The sequence below is a fragment of the Salmo salar genome, chromosome ssa06, assembly GCF_905237065.1.
Source record: "Salmo salar chromosome ssa06, Ssal_v3.1, whole genome shotgun sequence".
In the NCBI taxonomy this organism is placed as follows: domain Eukaryota; kingdom Metazoa; phylum Chordata; class Actinopteri; order Salmoniformes; family Salmonidae; genus Salmo; species Salmo salar.
This window is the reverse complement of record NC_059447.1, coordinates 76,159,852-76,187,754: the sequence shown is the minus strand read 5'-3', so window position 1 is coordinate 76,187,754 and position 27,903 is coordinate 76,159,852. Positions and strand designations below refer to the sequence as shown.

General features: G+C 43.1%; 1 protein-coding gene across 1 annotated transcript; it reads left to right on the top strand.

Moving 5' to 3' along the window:
- The first annotated feature begins 827 nt into the window (after window positions 1-827).
- LOC106608084 (E3 ubiquitin-protein ligase pellino homolog 2) lies at window positions 828-27,903 on the top strand. The gene is made up of 7 exons (XM_014205786.2): window positions 828-1,162; window positions 17,128-17,257; window positions 17,371-17,472; window positions 19,842-20,039; window positions 20,277-20,462; window positions 21,874-22,079; window positions 25,335-27,903. Exons 1-7 carry the CDS (start codon window positions 1,086-1,088, stop codon window positions 25,732-25,734), a joined length of 1,299 nt encoding a protein of 432 aa, XP_014061261.1. The 5' UTR covers window positions 828-1,085; the 3' UTR covers window positions 25,735-27,903.

Sequence of the window (27,903 nt, the reverse complement as noted above, 5' to 3'; positions counted from 1 at the left end):
CCCTACATCCCAACCAGAGCACTCCGTTCTGCCACATCAGGTCTCTTGGCCCTCCCGTTTAGCCCAGTCCAAGCAATTCCTTGTCCTGGCACCCCAATGGTGGAATCAGCTTCCCCTGAAGCTAGGACAGCAGTCCCTGACAATCTTGTGAAAACATCTGAAACCCTACCTCTTCAAACAGTCTCTTAAATAATCCATCCTCCTCCTCGCCTCGACACCCCCTCCCCCCAGCTACTTTATTGAGGCAAAATGTACTTTCTATGCCAGTGATATGTGGTTGTCCCACCTAGCTATTTTAAGATGAATACACTAACTCTAAGTCGCTCTGGATAAGAGCATCTGCTAAATGACTAAAATGTAAATGTAATCCTAACGAAATCGAAATAGTCAATTAGAGAAGCAGGCAAACTGTTTCATTACGTCATACTTTATAATGACTGGCACCAGAGACATTGAACAATTCTTCACGCTTTTCTGTAAATTTTGAAAAATTTGTATAAATTGGCTTAGGCTACAAAGCGAGTGTTTTTCCTCCAGAATTTGAAACCGCCTTTTTATTTTACATAACAGTCAGTAGCAAGCGTCTCATCAAGACCTCATCACTCTGAATGGTTTCAAAGGGAGATTGTGGTCACTGAATAATTCTCATAAAACACAAAATTGTATTTCAGTTTTATTCCCACACAGTATTTCTTATTTATAATAATACATATGAAAAATAAATACTATTATGGTCGTATAGGGACTGTATTATATATATTTTTGAATATAGAGATGTTTATTGTCCTTCCCCGTAAAGAAATGGGTCAGTCGACTCCCTGCCGCGAGATGTTTTTGTACTCTCTGCTACAGAACAGATTCGTGTCGCTCGGGCCTTTAATCGATAGCTTTGCAACAATCTTTCCAAAAGATGGTAGCTCACGGAATTAAAACAATAAAACGAAGAACAAGAACAATTGCCTCTATCCAAACTCGGATAAACTAACATTCAAGTAACTTCCTCATAGTTTGAAAGGTGTAACCTATTTCTTTTTTCCACTACTATCGCTCTCGAAGGTTTACAAGAGCAAGCTTGCGCCAGTCTGATGAATTCACCAAACCAGGACGAAGATGATGTGCCCGTTAAAGACCCGGTAAAATACGGAGAGTTGGTCATATTGGGGTGAGTAACGGTAGGCTATACCGATAAATTGTAGTTCATATCACTGGATCGAAACTGAGATAATAGTCGTAGTAGGGCAATTAGGCTACAAGTCTACTATGTTAGCCTACTACGAAAAAATGGAAAGGATGACGTGTGAGGCAGTTGAGTTCGGTTGGTTTTGTTCTACACAGAAAAACGTTATCATTTACTGTGCTGTACATAAAATGTTAACTTATTGTTATTTTGTAACATATTTACCCCACACATTGTGGGAGAATTATTGTGACGTTTCAGGAGAACGAGCGCTAAGGACACGTTACAGTAACTTTGTAACACTTTAGGACAGATTTGATACACTGGTGGTTACATCAACAACATATTGTTACTTTGTAACTAATCGACACTTTCGCCCAAAGGCGCTGACCACAATAGCCTGGGGACGTGGTTACTTTGTAACAGCGCCTGAAGATAATTGTTATAATAAGTTATAATAAGCAGTCTACTAACGTTACATTTCATCATCATAAGCCCATACTGAAATGAGTAAGGAGAATGTAGCCTTTTTTTTCAATGGATGTCTGAGTGGGTGTAAAATCAGCACTCGATTGCTCAGGCTGAAAATCTCTGTCATACTATTCTGGATCTGTGAAGATCGCAGAATGTGGGACACTGGATGAAACCAAACCAACCGATAAAACTCAGCCTAACATATGCCACCACCATTGATGTGTGTATATATATAGCTCACTTTCGTGTTTCACATAGGGGAATTAAATCAACAGACACACATTGGCCTATTGGAGCATTCACAAATGCCTCCTGCATGTAGGCTGAAAACATATTATCCCAACACATACCAGACAGGATGTGCATAAGAGAGAGACAGACATTCAGCGTTTCCACCTCTGCTCAGTCTATAGTCCAGAGGATCAGTGGGTTAACTACTCTCTTATGCGCTCTCTTATACCCACACTTCCGTCCTGCTTCCTGTATACACGCCTGTGATGTGGTGACCCCATAATGCCCCTCTCTTCCCCTCTGCAGCCCTCCTGGACTAGACCATTGCCCAATCTAAAATCAACCCCTAGCCCTGACCCTGGCACAGATCTGAAAGGATTGGATAGGTATGAACTAGAGGTCGACCGATTATGCTTTTTCAACGCCGATACCAATTATTGGAGGACCAAAAAAGCCGCTACCGATTAATCGGCCGATTAAAAAAATATATGTATTTGTAATAATGACAATTACAACAATACTGAATGAACACTTATTTTAACTTAATATAATTCATCAGTAAAATCAATTTAGCCTCAAATAAATAATGAAATATGTTCAATTTGGTTTAAATAATGCAAAAACAAAGTGTTGGAGAAGAAAGTAAAAGTGCAATATGTGCCATGTAAGAAAGCTAACGTTTAAGTTCCTTGCTCAGAACATGAGAACATATGAAAGCTGGTTGGTTCCTTTTAACATGAGTCTTCAATATTCCCAGGTAAGAAGTTTTAGGTTGTAGTTATTATAGGAATTATAGGACTATTTCTCTCTATACGATTTGTATTTCATATACCTTTGACTATTGGATGTTCTTATAGGCACTTTAGTATTGCCAGTGTAACAGTATAGCTTCCGTCCCTCACCTCGCTCCTACCTGGGCTCGAACCAGGAACACATCGACAACAGCCACCATCGAAGCAGCGTTACCCATGCAGAGCAAGGGGAACAACTACTCCCAAGTCTCAGAGCGAGTGACGTTTGAAACGCTATTAGCGCGCACCCCGCTACCTAGCTAGCCATCTCACATCCGTTACACCAGCCTAATCTCGGGAGTTGATAGGCTTGAAGTCATAAACAGCGCAATGCTTGACGCATTGCGAAGAGCTGCTGGCAAAAGACAAGAAAGTACTGTTTGAATGAATGCTTACGAGCTTGCTGGTGCCTACCACCGCTCAGTCAGACTGCTCTATCAAATATCAAATCATAGACTTAATTATAATATAATAAACACACAGAAATACGAGCCTTAGGTCATTAATATGGTCGAATCTGGAAACTATCATCTCGAAATCAGAACGTTTATTCTTTCAGTGAAATACGGAACCGTTCTGTATTTTATCTAACAGGTGGCATCCCTAAGTCTAAATATTCCTGTTACATTGCACAACCTTCAATGTTATGTCATAATTACGTAAAATTTGGGCAAATTAGTTCGCAACAAGCCAGGCGGCCCAAACTGTTGCATATACCCTGACTCTGCGTGCAATGAACGCAAGAGAAGTGACACAATTTCACCTGGTTAATGTTGCCTGCTAACCTGGATTTCTTTTAGCTAAATATGCAGGTTTAAAATATATACTTCTGTGTATTGATTTTAAGAAAGGCGTTGATGTTTATGGTTAGGTACAGTCGTGCAACGATTGTGCTTTTTAGGAAGAAATAGTCTTCACACAGTTCGCAACGAGCCAGGCGGCCCAAACTGCTGCATATACCCTGACTCTGTTGCAAGAGAAGTGACACATTTTCCCTAGTTAAAAGAAATTCATGTTAGCAGGCAATATTAACTAAATATGCAGGTTTAAAAATATATACTTGTGTATTGATTTTAAGAAAGACATTGATGTTTATGGTTAGGTACATGTTGGAGCAACGACAGTCCTTTTTCACGAATGCGCACTGCATTGATTATATGCAACGCAGGACAGGCTAGATAAACTAGTAATATCATCAACCATGTGTAGTTAACTAGTGATTATGATTGATTGATAGTTTTTATAAGATAAGTTTAATGCTAGCTAGCAACTTACCTTGGCTTCTTACTGCATTTGCGTAACAGGCAGGCTCCTCATGGAGTGCAATGTAAAGCAGGTGGTTAGAGCGTTGGACTAGTTAACCGTAAGGTTGCAAGATTGAATCCCCAAGCTGACATGGTAAAAATGAGTGTGGGGACTCCATTCAGGCGTCTTTTTACGCCTGCTACGTTAGGTTAATATATCTAGCCTACCACTTGTCTTCTGATAGGCCAGGGTGGAACTTCTGGCATATTGCATGTACCTCTCCAATGCTCTCAGACCTACACAGATAACACAACATAAGGGTAGGGGCTAGGGGTTGATACAGTCTTGTGTTAACTAACGCTCCCAGCTGTAACCACATTATGCTTTTCCCCTCCAGAGACCGGGGTTCAATCCTTGCATCCTCCCTTCTCACACTGGACTGTCTTCCCCTCTCGTTTCAGTACTGTCTCAAAAAAGTGCAAAAAATATGTAAGGAGATGGTAGTTCCACTCATTTGAAAATAAAATAAACTGACTGACTACTAGCTCTAGTAATTGTAGATTGTCTAGTAATTATAGATAGGTGTTAGTGGTATGGTCAAATCTCCACCTAGCCCCCGTGACAATGCTATCCATACATATGCTGCTGACCATCATGGGCACTTGAATAATGATTAACTGGATGTAGCTAAAAGACAGACAGTGACAGAGAGAAAACAGCCATGGCTGACACAAGGTACTCAGTCTTCTGCAGAAATGCTATCGGAATATTCCTCTCTTTTGTAGTGAGAATAGGCCTGTAATTACACTGTAATGATTTAGTGAGAGGGAAAGGGGATACCTAGTCAGTTGCAAAACTGAATGCATTCAAACCGAAATGTGTCTTATGCATTTAACCCAACCTCTCTGAATCAGAGAGGTGGGAGGGGCTGTCTTAATCGACATCCACGTCATCGCCGTCCAAGGAGCAGTTGTTGTTGGGGTTTAACTACCTTGTTCAATGGCAGAACGGCAGATTTTTCCACCTTGCTGGCTCTGGGATTTGATCCAGCGACCGTTTGGTTACTGACCCAACACTCTTACAATATTCATCACACACCCCAGACCCAATGATGTTCTATGAAATGCTGAATGTTCTTCTCTATTCTCTATATTGGATAACTAGCTGCAGTTTAATCTTGAGAGAACCCTCTCCTCGTTGCTATCAGACATCATGTGTACATTTTCACTAGCCTAGGTGCGTCCGTTTCTCTCTCAAGCTGATAACAGAGAGACTCATCCATGCTTTTATTACAACCAAGCTTGACTACTGTAATGCTCTCCTGTCTGGTGTATTCAAGAAAGCCATTGGTAAACTGCAAAACATACAGAATGCAACAGCACGGGTACTGACCAAGACCAGACGGAGATCACACATTACACTGGTTTCAAGCTGTTTAGTAGTACGGTCTCGAGTCCGGTCTCAAGACCACATATTGAGTGTCTCTGTTTTGTCTCAGTGTCGACAAGATGGCTCCAGAGAACAAGGCTGACGTTTTACGTATTCCTAACCAATTGTGTTTTTTTGTTTGTTTCTTTGCAACTTATTTTTTTACTTATTTTGTACATAATGTTGCTGCTAACGTCTCTTATGACCGAAAATAACTTCTGGACATCAGAACAGCGATTACTCACCACGGACTGTCAGAATCCTCTTTTTAACTCCTACTAGCCGGGGACTTTAATGCAGGGAAACATAAATCCGTCTTATGAAATTTTTAGCAGCATGTTAAATGTGCAACCAGAAGGAAAAAACTCTGGACCACCTTTACTTCACACACAGAGACGCATACAAAGCTCTCCCTCGCCCTCCATTTGGCAAATCTGACCATAATTCCATCCTCCTGATTCCTGCTTACAAGAAAAAATTAAAGCAGGAAGCACCAGTGACTCGATCAATAAAAAAAGTGGTCAGATGAAGCAGATGCTAAGCTACAGGACTGTTTTGCTAGCACAGACTGGAATATGTTCCGGGATTCCTTCGATGGCATTGAGGAGTACACCACATCAGTCATTGGCTTCATCAATAAGTGTATCGACGAAGTTGTCCCCACAGTGACCGTACGTACATACCCCAACCAAAAGCCATGGATTACAGGCAACATCCGCACTGAGCTAAAGGCTAGAGCTGCCAGGGGCTCTAACCCGGAAGCGTATAAGAAATTCTGCTATGCCCTCCGACGAACCATCAAACAGGAAAAGCGTCAATACAGGACTAAGATTGAATCGTACTACACCGGCTCCGACGCTCGTCAGATGTGGCAGGGCTTGCAAACCATTACAGACTACAAAGGGAAGCACAGCCGAGAGCTGCTCAGTGACACGAGCCTACCAGACGAGCTAAACTACTTCTATGCTCGCTTCGAGTCAAATACCACTGAAACAAGCATGAGAGCACCAGCTGTTCCGGACGACTGTGTGATCACGCTCTCCGCAGCCGATGTGAGTTAGACCTTTAAACAGGTCAACATTCACGAGGCCGCAGGGCCAGATGGATTACCAAGGCGTGTACTGCGAGCAGGCGCTGACCTACTGGCAAGTGTCTTCACTGACATTTTCAACCTCTCCCTGTCTGAATCTGTTATACCAACATGTTTTAAGCAGACCACCATAGTCTCTGTGTCCAAGAACACTAAGGTAACCTGTCTAAATGACGACCGACCCATAGCACTCATGTCAGTAGCCACGAAGTGCTTTGAAAGGCTGGTAATGGCTCATATCAACACCATTATCCCAGAAACCCTAGACCCACTCCAATTTGCATACCGCCCTAACAGATCCACAGATGATGCAATCTCTATTGCACTCCACACGGCCCTTTCCCACCTGGACAAAAGGAACATCTATGTGACGATGCTATTCATTGGCTACAGCTCAGCGTTCAACACCATAGTGCCCTCAAAGCTCGTCAATAAGCTAAGAACCCTGGGACTAAACACCTCCCTCTGCAACTGGATCCTGAACTTCCTGACGGGCCGCCCCCAGGGGGTAAGGGTAGGTAACAACACAACTGCCACGCTAATTCTCAACACAGGGGCCCCTCAGGGGTGCGTGATCAGTCACCTCCTGTACTCCCTGTTCACTCATGACTGCATGGCCAGGCACGACTCCAACACCATCATTAAGTTTACCGATGACACAACAGTGGTAGGCCTGATCCTTGACAAAAACGAGACAGCCTATAGGGAGGAGGTCAAAGACCTGGCCGTGTGGTGCCAGGACAACAACCTCACCCTCAACGTGATCAAGACAAAGGAGATGATTGTGGAATACAGGAAAAAGAGGACAGAGCACGCCCCCATTTTCATCGACGGGGCTGTAGTGGAGCAGGTTCAACTTCCTTGGTGTCCACATCACCAACAAACTAACATGGTCCAAGCACACCAAGACAGTCGTGAAGAGGGCATGACAAAACCTATTCCCTCTCAGGAGACTGAAAAGATTTGGCATGGGTCCTCAGATCCTGTAAAGGTTCTACAGCTGCACCATCGAGAGCATCTTGACTGGTTGCATCAATGCCTGGTATGGCAACTGCTCGGCCTCCGACCACAAGGCACTACAGAGGGTAATGCGTACGGCCCAGAGCATCACTGGGGCCAAGCTTCCTGCCATCCAGGACCTCTATACCAGGCGGTGTCAGAGAAAGGCCCTAAAAATGATCAAGGACTCAAGCCACCCTAGTCATAGACTGTTCTCTCTGCTACCACACGGCAAGCGGTACCGGAGCGCCAAGTCTAGGTCCAAGAGGCTTCTAAACTGCTTCTACCCCCAAGCCATAAGACTCCTGAACATCTAATCAAATGGCCACCCAGACTATTTGCATTGCCCCCTCCCCCCTCTTTTACGCTGCTACTCTCTGTTGTTATCATCTATGCATAGTCACTTTAATAACTCTACCTACATGTACATATTACCTCAACTAACCGGTGCCCCCGCACATTGACTCTGTACCGGTACCCACCTGTATATAGTCTAGCTATTGTTTTACTGCTGCTCTTTAATTACTTGTTGCTTTTATTTCTTATTCATATTTTTTTTAACTGCATTGTTGGTTAGGGACTCGTAAGTAAGCATTTCACTGTATGGTCTACACCTCGGCGCATGTGGCTAATAAAATTAGATATGATTTGAATACATTTGTACTAATTTCTTCCCGAGACCAGCAGAGTAAAAAAAACTCTATCAGCTTCCATTCCGTTAGCGCATAAAACTGCTTCGCCAGGCCAAATATATACACTCCTTTCTTGAAACATTAATACAGTCTCTTAACAGCCTTAATATCTATTATAGACATGTTTGCTCAGTGGCGAACCTAATAGGCCTTCAGTGTGTGACAGGTTGGTGATTCTGAAAGGACAGCAACCGTAATACCAGCGCACTCATATAGGAGAGTGCACTTTTTGTAAAACACAAAGGGCCAGTGGTGTAGTGGAGCCATATACCCACTTTTTTTTCAATGGGCATTGTGTATACTCACTTCGTAACCCCTACTGATGCGTAACAAAGTAGTGTAGTGGAGGTATACGACTTATCAAGTATGTAGTACAGTAGAGAAGTCATGCCCAACGTAGTCTACACAATCGCAAAGCACGTGAAATATATTCACATGCGTGCCGCACACAGCCTAGTTTCAGCAGAATATCATCTGCATGCAGCAGGAAAGTGCAGCGCTCAACTGGTTTTGGCATGGATGGCTCACAGAAGAATGACATCAGTAGCTGGTGGGGTCGCAAAGACGTTTACAATTTAAGATATCTACCAGTAAATGTTAACTAAGGCAACAATGAGTATGCAAACCAGGTATTTCAAAAGTTTAGTCCAAAGTGTTGGTTATTTGTGATGTGCAATTGTCATCATGCACTGTTTGCATCAGGGGCGTAGACATGGATGGGCCTGGGTGGACAGTGGCCCGTCCACTGGGGAGCCAGCCCCTAACAGGCCCACCAAATCACATTGATGTGTGTAACTGACAATTAACCTGTAAGTCTATGTCGTTGTTTTTGTTTGAATTGTTTACGTGTTCGCTATGCGGGGGAAATGATAAGACAAGCGGAACTGTCATGTCCTGACCAATAAAGGGGTTATTTGTTATTATAGTTTGGTCAGGACGTGGCAGGGGGTATTTGTTTTATATGGTTTTGAGTGTGTGTGTATGTAGAGGGGCGTTTTATTTATGTTTCCGGGGTTTTTGGTTTAGTTCTATGTTGTACAGTTCTATGTCTGTTTCTAGGGTGTTTATTTCTATGTTTAGTATTTGGGATTGGGGCCTTCAATTGGAGGCAGCTGGTTATCGTTGCCTCTGATTGAAGGTCCTATAATTAGGAGTTTGTTTGTTTTGGGGATTGTGGGAGATTGTTCTTTGTATTGCTGTGTGAGCCTACAAGACTGTTTGTCGTCCGTTCATCGTATTCTTGTTTCGTGTTTAATAAAAATGAGCATTCACATACCCGCTGCGCCTTGGTCCATCCATTACGACGACCGTGACAGGAACTACGTAGCTAATAACTGTTATAGCGGGGATCATTATTGTAGCAACACACCTTTGGAGGGAAGGCAATCCCGCGCTGTGTTAGCTAAGTTTTCATGTCATCGGGTGTAGTTCGTAAAGGTTGAAGTGTGTGTTAGGATGGTAACGCTATAATAATTAAGGATGAAGTGTGAATTCATGCCAGGAATAATAAGTGTGAAGTTTGATTTCCTCCCTTCTGTAATAAGCAGCCAATGAGGTATTTTTACTTTATTCATGTGTTTAATCTGATACTGTTATAGCTCCGGCTAAACTGTTTATGTATGTAAGCACTTCAGAGTTATACCAAGCTAATAAGTCACTCGTAAGATAAGAAGGTTGTAAGAGTGTGCTTAACTGTATTTTCATTTACTTTATAGTTCTCACGGAAGGTGATAATTCTGACTAAACTACAGAATAAAGCCACCAGTTATAATCAAGGAACGGTTGTGTTGTGGTTACTGGAGGGAGCAACAATGTGATTTAAGCATTGTTGTTGACTTAGACCATCGAATTTTTGCATTAAAAAAAATAATCTGGAAAAACTCATATTAAAACATTGGAAAATATAGGATTTTCACACAGGGTGCCTTTCCTTCGCTGGGCGGGCCATTTGGGAACTTTTTGGCAAAATCTGAGTATACCCACTTCTCCAGCCTGGCGTTGTGCCCCTGAGCAAGGCAGTTAACCCACTGTTCTCCGGGTGCCGACGACGTGGCTGTCGATTAAGGCAGCCCCTCGCACCTCTGATTCAGAGGGGTTGGGTTAAATGCGAAAGACACATTGCAGTTGAATACATTCAGTTGTACAGCTGACTAGGTATCCCCCTTTCCCTACACCACTGCATAGGGCCAATGGAAAGACAGCAGTAACATACAGCATGATGTTAAAGGATAAGCGGTCCATAAACTCGGACATAATAAGCCACTAGGTGCCAATCATAAGAATACAAAAACAACCATTGAGCATTTCCCAATCGAAATGTACAACTATTACTTCCCATTGCAAAAAAAAGTAACCGGTGACCTAACGTTTAAAGTGGAAGTGACAGCGTTTTAACTACTTTGCAGATATGGAACAAACAGACAATCATATCAGTCAAAAATATACAATTCCCAGTTTATGCTACAAAACCAACTTTATAAGAGGTTTTAAAAATAGGTTCTATTTGACTCAACGTTCCATGACGTACACTAAGCATTGTTGGCAGAATAGATGGATGCAGTTCAATGCATGATTAATATAATTCACCAATACATTTCTTGGTAGTCCCAAAAATATTGCTATGAGGTTGTAAATCACAGCTGGGCTGGTACATTGTTTGCTGCCTCCATTCGGGTTGCACTTACTCAATATTCTGGACAAAAACCGACAAATGTAACTAAGGCTGGGAATGTCAATATAATCAAACTAGCAAGGGCAATGATCATAAGTCAGTCATACCGTTGCTAATAGGCTAGGGTATCTATTTATGTAGCAAGATAAAAACATAGAGCCTAACGTTAGCTAGCTGTTAGGAGGATGTCATGCCATTGGAGGAGTGGGTTAGTGACTTACTTTTTCCCCTCATATCGTTTTTCGGTAGCTATATACAGCTAGAGATGCAGGTGTCATTTGGTTAGCTAGCGAGAACTTAAATGATTGTTATGCAGTTAGCCAGAGTGAATTTGGAAGTGCAAAAGATATGTTATCTACTCCGATTCAGAGCACTCTCATCTGAGCGTGCCAGTGCGCAGAACAACTGATGAATTTACGAATGTGCAACACCCGCTGAATGTGGCCGGTGTAAACGTAGACAAAAAAAAAGTAATAGTGAGTCAGGAATGCTCTAGAAAACATGTTAACAGGCTAACCAGCTCTGCTACGGCGAGTAAAGTAAGGTGTTCTCTCATTTGTGTCTGGAAGTAGCTAGCTAGCTAGCAAGCTAGCCAACTTTAGCCAGTTAGCTTGGGTGCTTGATTGGGACAAGCATGCATTGGCAGGCAAGCTGCAGAAGAAGTTTCAAAATGTAAGAGGACTCCCGTGGTGTTTACATATTTGCAGAAATTCATCCAGGTGGCTTTTGGCGAATGCGTTCTAATGATCTAAAGTTGTGTTGCAACTTCCTGTAAAGACCAGTTCAAAGTGAATGATGGCAGGGCCATGCGGCAAATGGCTTGTTTGTATAAAGGCCTACTGTTGCTCTGATTGGCAACAGCGCACCAGTCTATGTAGACTCCGGTCCTGGACAAGACAGATGATTTTATTCTGATTTATTTACTGCAGTGTCTATTAATTGTCCAAACGCATGGACACTTTCCCACTATATATTGTTAAAGAATTTTAACAAACATTCTAAGAATTTATGAAATTGTGAAAATGACCATATCTAAGTGGTCGCTTGTTTTTAAGAAGTGCCATATTCTTCCTGGAGGTGTATATGAACAGATTTTAATAAGATGTCATGTTGCTAAAATGCTGTCAGATGACTAAGCGCACTGCAATAAAAAAAACACAGTTTCACTCACCAGGTCATGATCATTTGAAACGTAACTTCTTGTTGAACATTATTCTTGAAAATTAAGAAGCTAAAAAATTAGCAGCAACTTAATCTTTGATAACACCTGCTGCAGCCGCTGCAAACTAGCCGACAACAAAAGCTAGCTAGATAGCTAGACCGTTGGAAAACTACTGCTCGCTTTTGCCGTCGTGACCTGTTGGCCTTCAAGAATTCAGAAGTTTCCATAGGTTTTTGTTAACGGTTCCACCCATTCAGTCAAAATGTAATTGGTTGATTCTAATGTCACGCCAACATTTTGCCCTAATACAGTTGAATGGCAGATGGCTTTATCTAGCTTATGATGGCCTAGCCAATGGCTGACTTAGATATCTAAACTCAGCAAAAAAAGAAACGGCCCTTTTTCAGGACCCTGTCTTTCAAAGATAATTCATAAAAATCCAAATAACTTCACAGATCTTCATTGTAAAGGGTTTAAACACTGTTTCCCATGATTGTTCAATGAACCATGAACAGTTAATGAACATGCACCTGTGGAACGGCCGTTAATACACTACCAGCTTACCGACGGTAGGCAGTTAAGGTCACAGTTATGAAAACTCAGGACACTAAAGAGACCTTTCTACTGACTCTGAAAAACACAAAAAGAAAGATGCCCAGGGTCCCTGCTCATCTGCGTGAATGTGCCTTAGGCATGCTGCAAGGAGGCATGAGGACTGCAGATGTGTCCAGGACAATAAATTGCAATGTCCGTACTATGAGATGCCAAAGACAGCGCCACAGGGAGACAGGACGGACAGCTGATCGTCCTTGCAGTGGCAGACCACGTGTAACAACACCTACACAGGATGGGTACATCCAAACATCACACCTGCGGGACAGGTACAGGATGGCAACAACAACTGTCCGAGTTACACCAGGAACGCACAATAGTCTGAGAGAGGCTGGACTGAGGGCTTGTAGGCCTGTTGTAAGGCAGGTTCTCAACAGACATCAACAGCAACAACGTCGCCTATGGGCACAAACCCACCATCGCTGGACCAGACAGTACTGGCAAAAAGTGCTCTTCACTGATGAGTCGTGGTTTAGATTTGCGTTTATTGTCGAAGGAATGAGCATTACAGAGTACAGGCTCTCCAGCCTGTACTCTGGAGCGGGATCGATTTGGAGGTGGAGGGTCCGTCATGGTCTGGGGCGGTCACAGCATCATCGGACTGAGCTTGTTGTCATTGCAGGCAATCTCAATGCTGTGCATTACAGGGAAGACATTCTCCTCCCTCATGTGTTACCCTTCCTGCAGGCTCATCCTGACATGACCCTCCAGCATGACAATGCCACCAGCCATACTGCTCGTTCTGTGCGTGATTTCCTGCAAGACAGGAATGTCAGTGTTCTGCCATGGCCAGCAAAGAGCCCTGATCTCAATCCCATTGAGCACATCTGGGACTTGTTGGATCGGAGGGAGAGGGCTAGGGTCAATTCCCCCAGAAATATCCGGGAACTTGCAGGTGCCTTGGTGGAAGAGTGGGGTAACATCTCAAAGCAGGAACTGGCAAATCTGGTGCAGTCCTTGAGGAGGACATGCACTGCAGTACTTAATGCAGCTGGTGGCCACACTGACTGTTACTTTTGATTTTGATGACCCCCCCTTTGTTCAGGGACACATTATTCCATTTCTGTTAGTCACGTCTCTGTGGAACTTGTCCAGTTTATGTCTGTTGTTGAATCTTATGTTCATACAAATATTTACACATGTTAAGTTTGTTGAAAATAATCACTGTTGACAGTGAGAGGATGTTTCTTTTTTTGCTGAATTTAGATTTATCTCCACAGAGACCAGCAAAGAAAAGTACTGATTGGACCTTTTTTTTTCTGTTCCTTTTTTTCTCTTTCTCTTTAGTGTTAACCCCCGAGATTAAATCAGAACATCTTTGAAAATAACATAATTATTACCGTTATTATATTATTATAATCATTATTTCTTTAAATCCTTAGACCTTCTCTGAAGGCGTAGAAGGTCCATTGTTTACCACTGTGTTTGGGTTAGTAATAATTTGTAGACCGGCTCTATTTTCCTTCAGCATGCCCTTTTGCACTATTTTGAATGTCTAAAGAATCTATATGTTGTTCTGAAATACTTGACATTTTCAACTCTTATGGTGCTGATTTGACAAAATTACAATCATGGTCTTGAATTGGACTCGCATTTTTCTGGTCTGTCTTGACTCGGCCTCGAACCCCTTGTCCCCGTCCCAGTCACGGTCTGGTTTTAAGGTCTCTGCACTGGCTGCCAATGAGTTTTAGAATTCATTTAAAGATTATTCTATTGGTTTTTTAAATCAATCCATGAATGTGCACCCCAATAAATGTCAGACATGCTATTAGGTTATGTACCCAATAGGTCCCTCCAGGTCCTCTGGCACTGGCCTTTTAACTATCCCATAGCCTAGGACCAAGAGGCATGGAGAGGCAGCCTTTAGTTATTATGCCCCCAGGCTCTGGAATTACCTGCCTGAGAAGCAGAGGGGGGCTGAAACTGCTTTTCCTTAGTGTGCTTTTTAGTTGTTCACTTTATCATAGTTTGTTTTTTTATATTATGTTTGTTCTGGAATAAATATTTCAGCTTTTCTTTTCAGTTTTTTTGTTTTTTTCGTGTAAAGCACATTGCGTTGCATTCCATATTTGAAATGTGCTGTATAAATAAAGATTGATTTGATTATATCCTGCTGCGATGGCATGATTTGCCAGGTCCACCTTAAGGATAACATGCTCTGCAGTCTCTGCCTGTCTATCTCAGTGCAGGGCATGTGAGGTGATGTGATGTCTGTTCTGCAGTGAGTCCCTGTCTGTCTGCTATCTCTCCTTCATTACCTTAGTTACACTGGGCTGAGTGGGCTCTGTGTGCTAGCCTGTGTCTTCTCTTTCTCTCTCACACTTAACGGTTTGGGTCTCACTGGCGTCCCTTCTGGATGGTGAAGCATTGCAACTGTTCTACCATTACTGTACCTCAATCTCATCTCGTAAAGTTAGCATTTTCTTCTCATTTAACTTCTCAAAGTATTACCATACAAGACTTTGCTGCTGTCGCTTGCCTTTCTCTCAGCAGAGGGAGTGAATATTTCATATTGCATACGCTGTGCTGCCAAGGTGCATATGCGTGAAGCTGTCGGACCAGAACTGGCCAGGTGAAATGTGTCACATCGCATCTCGACCCTCTCTCATCTTTTTGGCTGCCGTCCAAACACTTAAAAGACACCCTATCCCTTCAGCCCCCAAATTAAGTGGACACTTCTGATGACGTATCATTACATCTGACGAGTTTATACTTGCAGGGCAAGGGGCGAGGGAGGAAGGAATGATTTTTAAATTGACCACCCTTAGCCGGAAATCCGTCACTGGTTCATCCCGCGATGATTGTGTTTTCAGCCACCGGTAGCTTGTGGGTGCTTTATATGCACTACAGTCAATTATGAGTGCATGTCTACTTATATTAAATATGTAATTATTAATATACGCCAACTGTATGATAGCTAGCAAATTAATTAGCTAACTAACGTTAGCCTGCCTAGCTGGAACTTCTGAAGAAGGAAAATGTTTTATTTCTACAATTTCCAAACAATAACCAAACAAAAACATTTTCCGAGACGTGTTTGTGCCGTCATGTGCATTTAGTAGCACCATTTCTAACTTATTTACATTAGTTTTTACTTAAACTAGTATGTTGACTTCTCCATTCATGTTGTTTTTAAGTTTTCACTGACTTTTCCTGGCGGATTTACAATCGTCGCAAATTGAATTATGGGGAGTTTCAGGCCCTGGAGTGAACATTATTGTGCACTCGCAAAGCCGACTAAAAACGAGGACTGAGGGGCTTACGTTGAAAACTTGGCTAATCATTTGGACCGCCGTCCAAGATGGCGACGGGGATTCCCCCAAAGGCATAAGGCGAGGGTAAGTGGACGAGGGTGTGTCTTTTTAAGTGTTTGGACCGCAGTCTTTCTGTATCACTCTCTTCATGACCTTTGCCCTGCTCTCCTCCTGCCCCCCCTTCTCTCCCTCATGCCCACCCCCTTTCTCTCTGCTCTCTCTCCCTGTATTTCTCTGCCCTCTCTTCCTGCTCTGGCTCTTTCTGGTCTATTTCTCCTCTTTCTGCCCTCTCTCCCTGCCCTCTTCCTCCTCTCTCTTCTCCCTCAGCTCTGTCCTAATGTGACACAGGGTAATTGTACAGGTAGCAGTGTGTTCCCTTCAGCTTTCCTCTCCTCAGATCTCATGACAGGGCCTGTGTCTATTCCACCCTATTCTAACACTGGGAAATGGAAAGATATTGGTTTGTCTGGTCTGGGCTAACACTGTTGAAGGGAACGATATTGGCTTGTCTGGTCTAACACTGGGAAAGGGAACGATCTTGGCTTTTCTAGTCAGGTCTGGTTTAGAACTTAAATTATTCTAATCGTCCAGGAAGAGCAGCTACAGCTTAGGGACGAAGGGAGAGAGAGCGGGAGAGCTGATTTGGAAGCAGAGTTGATGTCCCCTCACAAAGGGCTTTGTACCCACTGGGCATCATCCGAATAGTCTTTAATAGGTACAATACCGCTAATTAGCTGAAAGCTAAAACCAGCATGCAGCCCTGTCTGTGAACTCCTAGTATGACAGCGCAGCTCCACTCTGTTGCCCAGGAAGCTAGAGACGAGACACAAAAGAGTTTAGGTTTGAACAATCAGCAGAGATGACAGCACCGTTCCACTTAAACTAACGCTTACTCATCCGCTCTTTCTCTTTCCGTCTCTTGCTTGCTTACACAGACACACACACACTGAATATAGTTTAATTGGTATTTCAGTGTAAAGAGGGTTCACACAGTAAGCGCACTATTCTAAGCGGCGTGTCAGTGAATTGGGCTCATGTGGTACTTACCAATGGGTGAGCAGGCAGTTGTATAATACATTAGTTGTCTGTGAGGAATGAGTGGTGGGTGTGATAGGCTAGCATAATAAAAGGGATGTTTAATTATGTGGCAGTTGTATGCCTACAGGCATCCAACTGCCAAAACAAAGGGCTTAATGATCAGTATTGATTTGCGATATCAACTGTCTTCAATGATCACATGAGGTGAATGGGATACATGGGGTATTAGCCTCTCTGTGTGTTTGTTTTTGTGTTCTCTGTAGGTACAATGGTTCTCTGCCCAGTGGAGACAGGGGGAGGAGGAAGAGCCGCTTCGCTCTGTACCGGAGGACAAAGGCCAACGGAGTCAAACCCAGCACTGTTCACATCCTCAACACACCACACGACAGCAAGGTGTTACCATAGTCTTCATTTGGTGGGAAATGCTGTCCTCATGGTAACCTACAGTAAGAGTGGACAGGGTAAAATTATTGTTGCTGTGTGTCTGTGTCCGTGTGTGATTGCAGGCAGTCCACAGCAGAGGGCAGCACAGCATCTCCTTCACTCTGTCCCGCAACCAGACAGTGGTGGTGGAGTACTGCCACGACAACGACACTGACATGTTCCAGGTAAACACCACAACAAGGGTTTTATTTAGGCTAAATACCAGAATGATGCCAGCTTATCTAGAGAACCAGGAAGAACAGAAAGAGGTGTTGCTACCACTTTCCCTTTTTGAATAGTCAAAGGACTTGGTTATTATTTATTGCTTCTGCTATGTGTATACCATGTCCTCAAGAGTTTGAGTATTGGATGCTTAATTTTGACTCGCATGCTGGGTATGCTCTGAACCACCAATGGGCTTGGCACGGGTGTTCGTGAGACACTGAAATACAGAATTAATGAATCAGCCAATCCCACACCAAACCCCTTACTGTACTGAAAGAACCACATCACACATTATAACCGCAGGGGAACGTGATGAAGATTCAGTTCTGAAAAGATGTCTGGTGTTGGCCAGCTGAGAACAGGGACCCAGATACATTCAAAGCATGGAGAGGGGTGTAGAACTATAAATACTTTTTCCCTCACTGTATTTGATCCCCTGCTGATTTTGTACGTTTGCCCACTGACAAAGAAATGATCAGTCTATAATTTTAATGGTAGGTTTATTTGAACAGTGAGAGACAGAATAACAACAAAAAATCCAGTAAAATGCATGTCAAAAATGTTATAAATTGATTTGCATTTTAATGAGGGAAATAAGTATTTGACCCCCTCTCAATCAGAAAGATTTCTGGCTCCCAGGTGTCTTTTATACAGGTAACGAGCTGAGATTAGGAGCACACTCTTAAAGGGCGTGCTCCTAATCTCAGCTTGTTACCTGTATAAAAGACACCTGTCTACAGAAGCAATCAATCAATCAGATTCCAAACTCTCCACCATGGCCAAGACCAAAGAGCTCTCCAAGGATGTCAGGGACAAGATTGTAGACTTACAGAAGGCTGGAATGGGCTACAAGACCATCGCCAAGCAGCTTGGTGAGAAAGTGACAACAGTTGGTGCGATTATTCGCAAATGGAAGAAACACAAATGAACTGTCAATCTCCCTCGGCCTGGGGCTCCATGCAAGATCTCACCTCGTGGAGTTGCAATGATGAGAACAGTGAGGAATCAGCCCAGAACTACACGGGAGGATCTTGTCAATGATCTCAAGGCAGCTGGAACCAATTCACCAAGAAAACAATTGGTAACACACTACGCCGTGAAGGACTGAAATCCTGCAGCGCCCGCAAGGTCCCCCTGCTCAAGAAAGCACATATACATGCCCGTCTGAAGTTTGCCAATGAACATCTGAATGATTCAGAGGACAACTGGGTGAAAGTGTTGTGGTCAGATGAGACCAAAATGGACCTCTTTGGCATCAACTCAACTCTCCGTGTTTGGAGGAGGAGGAATGCTGCCTATGACCCCAAGAACACCATCCCCACCGTCAAACATGGAGGTGGAAACATTATGCTAAGGGGACAGGACAACTTCACCGCATCAAAGAGACGATGGACGGGGCCATGTACAAATCTTGGGTGAGAACCTCCTTCCCTCAGCCAGGGCATTGAAAATGGGTCGTGGATGGGTATTCCAGCATGACAATGACCCAAAACACACGGCCAAGGCAACAAAGGAGTGGCTCAAGAAGAAGCACATTAAGGTCCTGGAGTGGCCTAGGCAGTCTCCAGACCTTAATCCCATAGAAAATCTGTGGAGGGAGCTGAAAGTTCGAGTTGCCAAACGTCAGCCTCGAAACCTTAATGACTTGGAGAAGATCTGCAAAGAGGAGTGGGACAAAATCCCTCCTGAGATGTGTGCAAAACTGGTGGCCAACTACAAGAAACGTCTGACCTCTGTGATTGCCAACAAGGGTTTTGCCACCAAGTACTAAGTAATGTTTTGCAGAGGGGTCAAGTACTTATTTCCCTCATTAAAATGCAAATCAATTTAGAACATTTTTGACATGCGTTTTTCTGGATTTTTGGTTGTTATTCTGTCTCTCACTGTTCAAATAAACCTACCATTAAAATTATAGACTGATCATTTCTTTGTCAGTGGGCAAACGTACAAAATCAGCAGGGGATCAAATACTTTTTTCCCTCACTGTACATGTACTTGTATCTTAAGTGTTTTATCACAGGTGGTTAATTTAATATGAGTAACTACACAAAGCTTGAAAATAAATGGTGCTGGATGTTATTGCTATTTTTGTGTGAAAGATAAAGTATTGGTAAGTCATAAGCACAACAGGATCCTTCAAGTCCTGGCCTAATTGACAAGCTAATGAAAAGCTCAAATCATCAATAAAACCAAAGTCATGACTTGACATAAAATATTACTTTTAGCTACTAGTGGAGCAAAGGGCCTTAAAATTGCTTTCCAATTGAACCCTGTTCTGAACACAAAGATCCCATGTAATGTTTCTCTCCGTCTCACCGTTTCCCTGCAGATTGGGCGCTCTACAGAAAGTCCAATAGACTTTGTTGTGACGGATACTTCAGGAGAGGGGAAGGAGGGCGAGGACCCCTCGGTGGCCCCCAGCACCATCTCCCGCTTCGCCTGCAGGGTGGTGTGTGAACGCAACCCACCCTACACCGCACGCATCTACGCCGCTGGCTTTGACTCCTCCAAAAACATCTTCCTAGGGGTTAGTGTGTAGCACAGGCTCGGTAGAGAGACCAAATGGAGAGATGTAAATGATGTCATTTGAAAATGAGTTGGAGAAGAATCACACTTCGTTATGGCCACATTCAATAGGCACAAACGGGTGTGTTCCTATTGGACAGGTGCCAGCAGTACCTACTGAACACAATAGACTCAAATAACCAATCTTCTGTTCTCTCTCGGTTTTCTTCCTTTTCTTCTTCATCTCCTCCTCCTTCAGGAGAAAGCCACTAAGTGGAAGAACCCGGACGGCCACATGGATGGTTTGACCACCAACGGGGTGCTGGTGATGCACCCTGAGGGCTTCCCTGAAGACAGCAGACAGGGTCTATGGAGGGAGATCTCTGTATGTGGGGACGTCTATGCCCTCCGAGAGACACGCTCCGGACCCAGCCGAGGAAAACTGGTCAGTACTTAAGCTACAAGAGGCACAACCAGAACTCTGCCCCAAATGGCACCCTATTCCATATATGTGACCCACCGGCTCGATTTGGTCTTATGTAGCAAAATTTGAAATTCTGTTTTTTACATTGGATAAAAGTAGAGATTTAGAGCTACAAAATGGTATATCATAGACTACAGTTGAGAAAAAATGGGAAAGTAATTATGCTTTGAAAGTTGATAAACTTGTAACCTCACTTTTGAGAAAATTGCCCTTGAGTGTTTTGGTACCTACTGGCGAGCTCTTCTTTGTCTACACCCATTTAGCATCGTTAACACACTCTTAAGCTTTAGCCCCATCCATCTCTGACCATTTTACTCACCCTAGCAGAGCTGGTTAGGCTGTTTTTATGTTATCCAGAGTGTTGGTGACTGCAACTGTGCTGCTGGCAACAATTTACTTATGCTTTTTTGCCAACGTTTACTGACACCAGCCATATTCAATGGGTGTTGAGCGTTCGTAAATTCATCAGTTATTCTGCACTCTGGCACACTCAGATGAGAGTGCTCTGAAATTGGAGTAGATGGTCAGAACAAGGTTAAGGGTAGAGAAAGCTTGTTGGACACTAAGACAGCTTTGTTGTCGAGCATTTAACACAAAATATCTTACCCGTATACATGGATGGACGCTTCTCCTTCTGTCACAGATGCCATGGTTGCCCTTAGTTTGAAGATGTAATCCAGAGACGGGTGTTCTCTTTTCAAATGGCAGAATTTTCTCCATCTCCTTAGCTATCATACTCTAATTTCACTGATTTCATAACTCGGTCCTCCAGAAAGTGGAGAGCAACACTTATGCAGTTCTACTACATGATAGCTTTCCAAAAAGCCGTGTTAGAAAGGATTACCTACACATACTGACCAGCTCATGTTATAGACAGAAGCGTGTTACATGGCAGACCAATCCGAACTCATCTCTTAGCATGTCCAGCCCACTCATTATCTCAGCCAATCATGGCTAGCGGGAAGGTTGCTGTTCTTTTCTGTGGCTAAACCAACTAGGCTCGTAATTTAACAATTTTATTAGTATTTACAGATGGCATACAAGTTTGTTATTAAAGAACATGAAAGTTCATATGTTCCAGAAGGCATTTCTGCCGAAAAAACCCATTTTGATCAAATAAAAAAAGTTAATGTTCAAATGGTGCTCCTGTGAAGTAGTGAAGCGCGACATACGCTTAGTTTCCTGAAACGAGACACATATAGTGGTCTACTAGCCTACTAGCCCTATAGTGCTGCTACTACTTTTGACCAGGGCCTATGTAGGGAATAGACGCCGGTATCTGTGAACGTGTCATTTTCTCTGATTCTTATATGTTCTAGTGTGTATTAGTAGTAGTCAGATGTCCTCCCTGTGTGTGTCTGCTGGCCCTCAGGCGGAGGGAGAAAGCAGTGCCCTTCGTGATGGTTCTCTGGTGGACCTGTGTGGAGCCACTCTGCTGTGGCGTACTGGAGAGGGCCTGCTCCGCGCTCCCACCCTCCGCCACCTGGAGGCACTGCGACAGGAGCTCAACGCTGCCCGGCCACAGTGTCCTGTAGGCCTCAGTACCCTGGCCTTCCCCAGCTTGCCACGCAGCCATAGGTTAGTAATATGCACAGTGATGTAGTGGAGGGTAAATGGAGTTCACACACCTTTTTTTTGGCGCTGGGGTTTACCCACGATTTGTGGGAAAATACATTGAAAGTATAGGGAGTGTTTATTTATTTCAATTTAGTGGGTAGATCATCTTTAATATTGCAGATAGATTGTGGCTTCTATCAATGTAATTGCCTGCATCATTTCCAATTTCCCCATATACTTTCTTTTGCATATAGAGTACAAGTAAAAAGTTTAGACACACCTACTCGTTCAAGGGTTTTTCTTTCTTTTTACTATTTTCTACATTGTAGAATAATAGTGAAGACATCAACACTTTTAAATAACACATATGGAATCATGTAGTAACCAAGAAAGTGTTAAACAAATCAAAATATATTTTAGATTATTCAAAGTAGCCACCCTTTGCCTAGATGACAGCTTTGCACACTCTTGGCATTCTCTCAGACAGCTTCATGAGGTAGTCACCTGGAATGCATTTCAATTAACAGGTGTGCCTAGTTAAAAGTTCATTTGTGGAATTTCTTTCCTTCTTAATGCGTTTGAGCCAATCAGTTGTGCTGTGACAATGTGGTATACAGAAGATAGCCCTATTTGGTTGAATACCAAGTCCATGATATGGCAAGAACAGCTCAAACAAGCAAAGAGAAACAACAGTCCATCATTACTTTAAAACATGAAGGTCAGTCAAATAAAAGCTTCACAGAGTTCAAGTAACAGACACATCTCAACATCAACTGTTCAGAGGAGACTGTGTGAATCAGGCCTTCATGGTCCAATTGCTGCAAAGAAGCCACTACTAAAGGACACCAATAAGAAGAAGAGACTTGCTTGGGCCAAGAAACACGAGCAATGGACATTAGACCGGTGGAAATCTGTCCTTTGGTCTGATGAGTCCAAATGTGACATTTTTGGTTCCAACCGCCGTGTCTTTGTGAGACGCAGAGTAGATGAACGGATGATCTCTGCATGTGTGGTTCCCACCGTGAAGCATGGAGGAGGAGGTGTGATGGTGTGGGGGTGCTTTGCTGGTGACACTGTCAGGGATTTATTTAGAATTCACTTAACCAGCATGGCTACTGCAGCATTCTGCAGCGATACGTCATCCCATCATAGTGGGACTGTCATTTGTTTTTCAACAGGACAATGACCCAAAACACACCTCCAGGCTGTGTAAAGCCTATTTGACCAAGAAGGAGAGTAATTGAGTGGTGCATCAGATGACCTGGCCTCCACAATCATCTGACCTACACCCAATTGAGATGGTCTGCGATGAGTTGGATCGCAGAATGAAGGAAAAGCAGCCAACAAGTGCTCAGCATATGTGGGAACTCCTTCAAGACAGTTGGAAAAGCATTCCTCATGAAGCAGGTTGAGAGAATGCCAAGAGTGTGCAAAGCTGTAATCAAGGCAAAGGGTGGCTACTTTGAAGAATCTCAAATATAAAATATATTTTCAATTGTTTAACACTTTTGGTTACTACATGTTATTTCGTAGTTTTGATGTCTTCACTATTATTGTACAATGTAGAAAATAGTAAAAATAAAGAAAAACCCTTGAAAGAGTAAATGTGTCAACTTTTGACTGGTACTGTAGGTCAGCATATTTAAGCCTCCATATATCCACTAGTTCCAATATATCCATGGTATTTTGTGATTTCCTTAAGTACATGAGGGTAATCGTTTGTAGTGTGATTTCTCTTACAGCCCAAAAAGGTATTTAAAACCGTATTATAGTCTCACACCGTAATAACAGACTCTTGTATTGCATGTAGGCTTGATTAATGCATTTTTAAGAAGCTTCGATCATCATTATTTGGACAATATAGATTAATGAGCCAAATCAGTAGGCCTCAGTAAGCAGACACAGATGGGTAGCTACTAACAGTGGTACACTAGGAGCTCAACACTTCCTGGCCAGTAGGCCTCAGTAAGCAGACACAGATGGGTAGCTACTAACAGTGGTACACTAGGAGCTCTACACTTCCTGGCCAGTAGGCCTCAGTAAGCAGACACAGATGGGTAGCTACTAACAGTGGTGCACTAGGAGCTCTACACTTCCTGGCCAGTAAGCAGACACAGATGGGTAGCTACTAACAGTGGTACACTAGGAGCTCTACACTTCCTGGCCAGTACCTCAAGCAGACACAGATGGGTAGCTACTAACAGTGGTGCACTAGGAGCTCCACACTTCCTGGCCAGTAAGCAGACACAGATGGGTAGCTACTAACAGTGGTACACTAGGAGCTCAACACTTCCTGGCCAGTAGGCCTCAGTAAGCAGACACAGATGGGTAGCTACTAACAGTGGTACACTAGGAGCTCTACACTTCCTGGCCAGTAGCCTCAGTAAGCAGAAAATAATGGGTAGCTACTAACAGTGGTACACTAGGAGCTCAACACTTCCTGGCCAGTAGGCAGACACAGATGGGTCGCTACTAACAGTGGTACACTAGGAGCTCCACACTTCCTGGCCAGTAGGCAGACACAGATGGGTAGCTACTAACAGTGGTACACTAGGAGCTCTACACTTCCTGGCCAGTAGGCCTCAGTAAGCAGACACAGATGGGTAGCTACTAACAGTGGTACACTAGGAGCTCTACACTTCCTGGCCAGTAGGCCTCAGTAAGCAGACACAGATGGGTAGCTACTAACAGTGGTACACTAGGAGCTCTACACTTCCTGGCCAGTAAGCAGACACAGATGGGTAGCTACTAACAGTGGTACACTAGGAGCTCTACACTTCCTGGCCAGTAGGCCTCAGTAAGCAGACACAGATGGGTAGCTACTAACAGTGGTACACTAGGAGCTCTACACTTCCTGGCCAGTAGGCAGACACAGATGGGTAGCTACTAACAGTGGTACACTAGGAGCTCCACACTTCCTGGCCAGTAGGCCTCAATAAGCAGACACAGATGGGTAGCTACTAACAGTGGTACACTAGGAGCTCAACACTTCCTGGCCAGTAGGCCTCAGTAAGCAGACACAGATGGGTAGCTACTAACAGTGGTACACTAGGAGCTATACCTGTTCATAAGTTGCCCCTATCTACTGTTACAGTGATCAGGGGCAAATTCAACCTTGAGCACGACACAACATGACCCGATTCTAAATCTGTTTTTATCCCATGTAATCTATTTATAGCTATTTTACAATATAATATAACTACTACCAAAAAATAATCATAATTATGCTTTGAGTTTGATAAAAGCTAAAACCAAGTTGTTTTCATTACCCCCCAGTCTGGAGGAGCGCCAGCCCTGGGTCTACCTCACCTGTGGACACGTGCACGGCCACCATGACTGGGGCCAGCGTCCCGAGCGCCGGGAGGAGGGAGGAGGAGAGGGGGAGGAAGGGATCACAACGGTCCGCCGGGAGTGCCCTCTATGCAGGAGCGTAGGGCCCTACGTGCCCCTGTGGCTGGGGTGTGAGCCCGCCGTGTACGTGGATGCTGGAGCTCCCACATATGCGTTTGTACCCTGCGGCCACGTGTGTTCGGAGAGGACAGCCAAGTACTGGGCGGATACCCCACTGCCTCATGGGACACATGCTTTCCGACCCACATGTCCCTTTTGCTCTGCTCCTCTCAGCAGCACCCCACAGGGCTGGACACGCCTCATCTTCCAGGGCCCTATCGACTAGCTCGGGCCCCGGGGATCCAGACCACAACTACTACGCAAACGTGGAACCATCCACGTCACTAAGCCAAGGGCCCAATCCTAACTTGAGATAATAGTGCAGAACTAACGTGAATATTTCTTCCATTTACACTGCATCCTTGATGTATGATTTTAGACAAGTGTGTGTAACTCAAACATGTGTAAATCATGCGTTGATGTCAGTTTAGGATCTATGTGGAAGTTTAAGTTAGACGCACATTTCTCTCAAGGTAAGATTTTGTCCTTAACAGAACCTCACTTCAAAAGCAATAAGAACTCCACTATAGCAAAGCAATACACTCATAGATAAGCTAGTTGTTCCATTAGTCATCCATGTTTCCAGTCTCTTCAGACATGGCTGAATGTTGTCTGCAGCTCAAGGGCTAAACCTGGGGTATGTTGAAGTCACTGGATGTTCATATTTAATGGTTTCCTGGTTAATGGTTTCCCTCTCAGCCTAATTTTGAACCAATATTGTAATGACGCTTCCAAAGTTTTTGATTGAATATTCCATTTGACAAAATATGAATTTTTCTGAAAACAAAACATTGTAATATTACGAAGCAGTTCACCTCGAAATTACCAATAACTTACTCTATAGTAGCAAATATAAGTGATGTTTGTGAACATTCTGCAGTTTGACCACACCACAAATTACCAATAACTTACTCTATAGTAGCAAAGATAAGTGATGTTTGTGAACATTCTGCAGTTTGACCACACCACAAATTACCAATAACTTACTCTATAGTAGCAAAGATAAGTGATGTTTGTGAACATTCTGCAGTTTGACCACACCACAAATTACCAATAACTTACTCTATAGTAGCAAAGATAAGTGATGTTTGTGAACATTCTGCAGTTTGACCACACCACAAATTACCAATGACTTACTCTATAGTAGCAAAGATAAGGGATGTTTGTGAACATTCTGCCGTTTGACCACACCACAAATTACCAATAACTTACTCTATAGTAGCAAAGATAAGTGATGTTTGTGAACATTCTGCAGTTTGACCACACCACAAATGACCAATAACTTACTCTATAGTAGCGAAGATAAGTGATGTTTGTGAACATTCTGCAGTTTGACCACACCACAAATTACCAATAACTTACTCTATAGTAGCAAAGATAAGTGATGTTTGTGAACATTCTGCAGTTTGACCACACCACAAATTACCAATAACTTACTCTATAGTAGCAAAGATAAGTGATGTTTCTGAACATTCTGCAGTTTGACCACACCACAAATTACCAATAACTTACTCTATAGTAGCAAAGATAAGTGATGTTTGTGAACATTCTGCAGTTTGACCACACCACAAATTACCAATAACTTACTCTATAGTAGCAAAGATAAGTGATGTTTGTGAACATTCTGCAGTTTGACCACACCACAAATTACCAATAACTTACTCTATAGTAGCAAAGATAAGTGATGTTTGTGAACATTCTGCAGTTTGACCACACCACAAATTACCAATAACTTACTCTATAGTAGCAAAGATAAGTGATGTTTGTGAACATTCTGCAGTTTGACCACACCACAAATGACCAATAACTTACTCTATAGTAGCAAAGATAAGTGATGTTTGTGAACATTCTGCAGTTTGACCACACCTCAGGTTGGGAACCAATCAGACAGACAAGGTCTTTGTCATGTGACAATATAGCGGCAAGGTCAAAGGGCGTGACCTAAGGTAACCTCATAAGACAACAGTTTTTCAATTAAAATGTAACTATTTTATTAAAAAGGGGGATGTTTGGTGTGGGATGGGTTAGGATTTTATTTAGATGTTAAGATACAACTATTTTTTTATCTTGAGTATTGTTTTTAGTTAAATGTGATTTGTCAATGTAAGCGTTTTCTGTATGTGTATGAATATTATTATTATTATGTGTGTTCGATGAAACTGGGAGAGCTTGTGAGTGTGAGAAAATTGCCAACACTGTGTCACACAACCATAAAAAATTGCCCAGACAATGAATGTAGCCAAATACTCAGGCTATACTAGCTTAGCCTTCCAATGTGCTCGTATTGAATTGTTCTATTTTATGCTACTATTTTTTTATCGAAACATTGTGATGTAGCTGGAACATTTCAAATTGCTTCAAGAAGATGAACCCGTTAAATAACATACCTACACTA

Excerpts from the sequence above, each read along its gene's own strand:
- LOC106608084 (XM_014205786.2), top strand. The coding sequence starts at position 1,086 with ATGAATTCACCAAACCAGGACGAAGATGATGTGCCCGTTAAAGACCCG. Across the intron at positions 1,163-17,127 it reads GGAGAGTTGGTCATATTGGG|GTACAATGGTTCTCTGCCCA; the intron begins GTGAGTAACGGT and ends TGTTCTCTGTAG. Across the intron at positions 20,463-21,873 it reads GACCCAGCCGAGGAAAACTG|GCGGAGGGAGAAAGCAGTGC; the intron begins GTCAGTACTTAA and ends GCTGGCCCTCAG.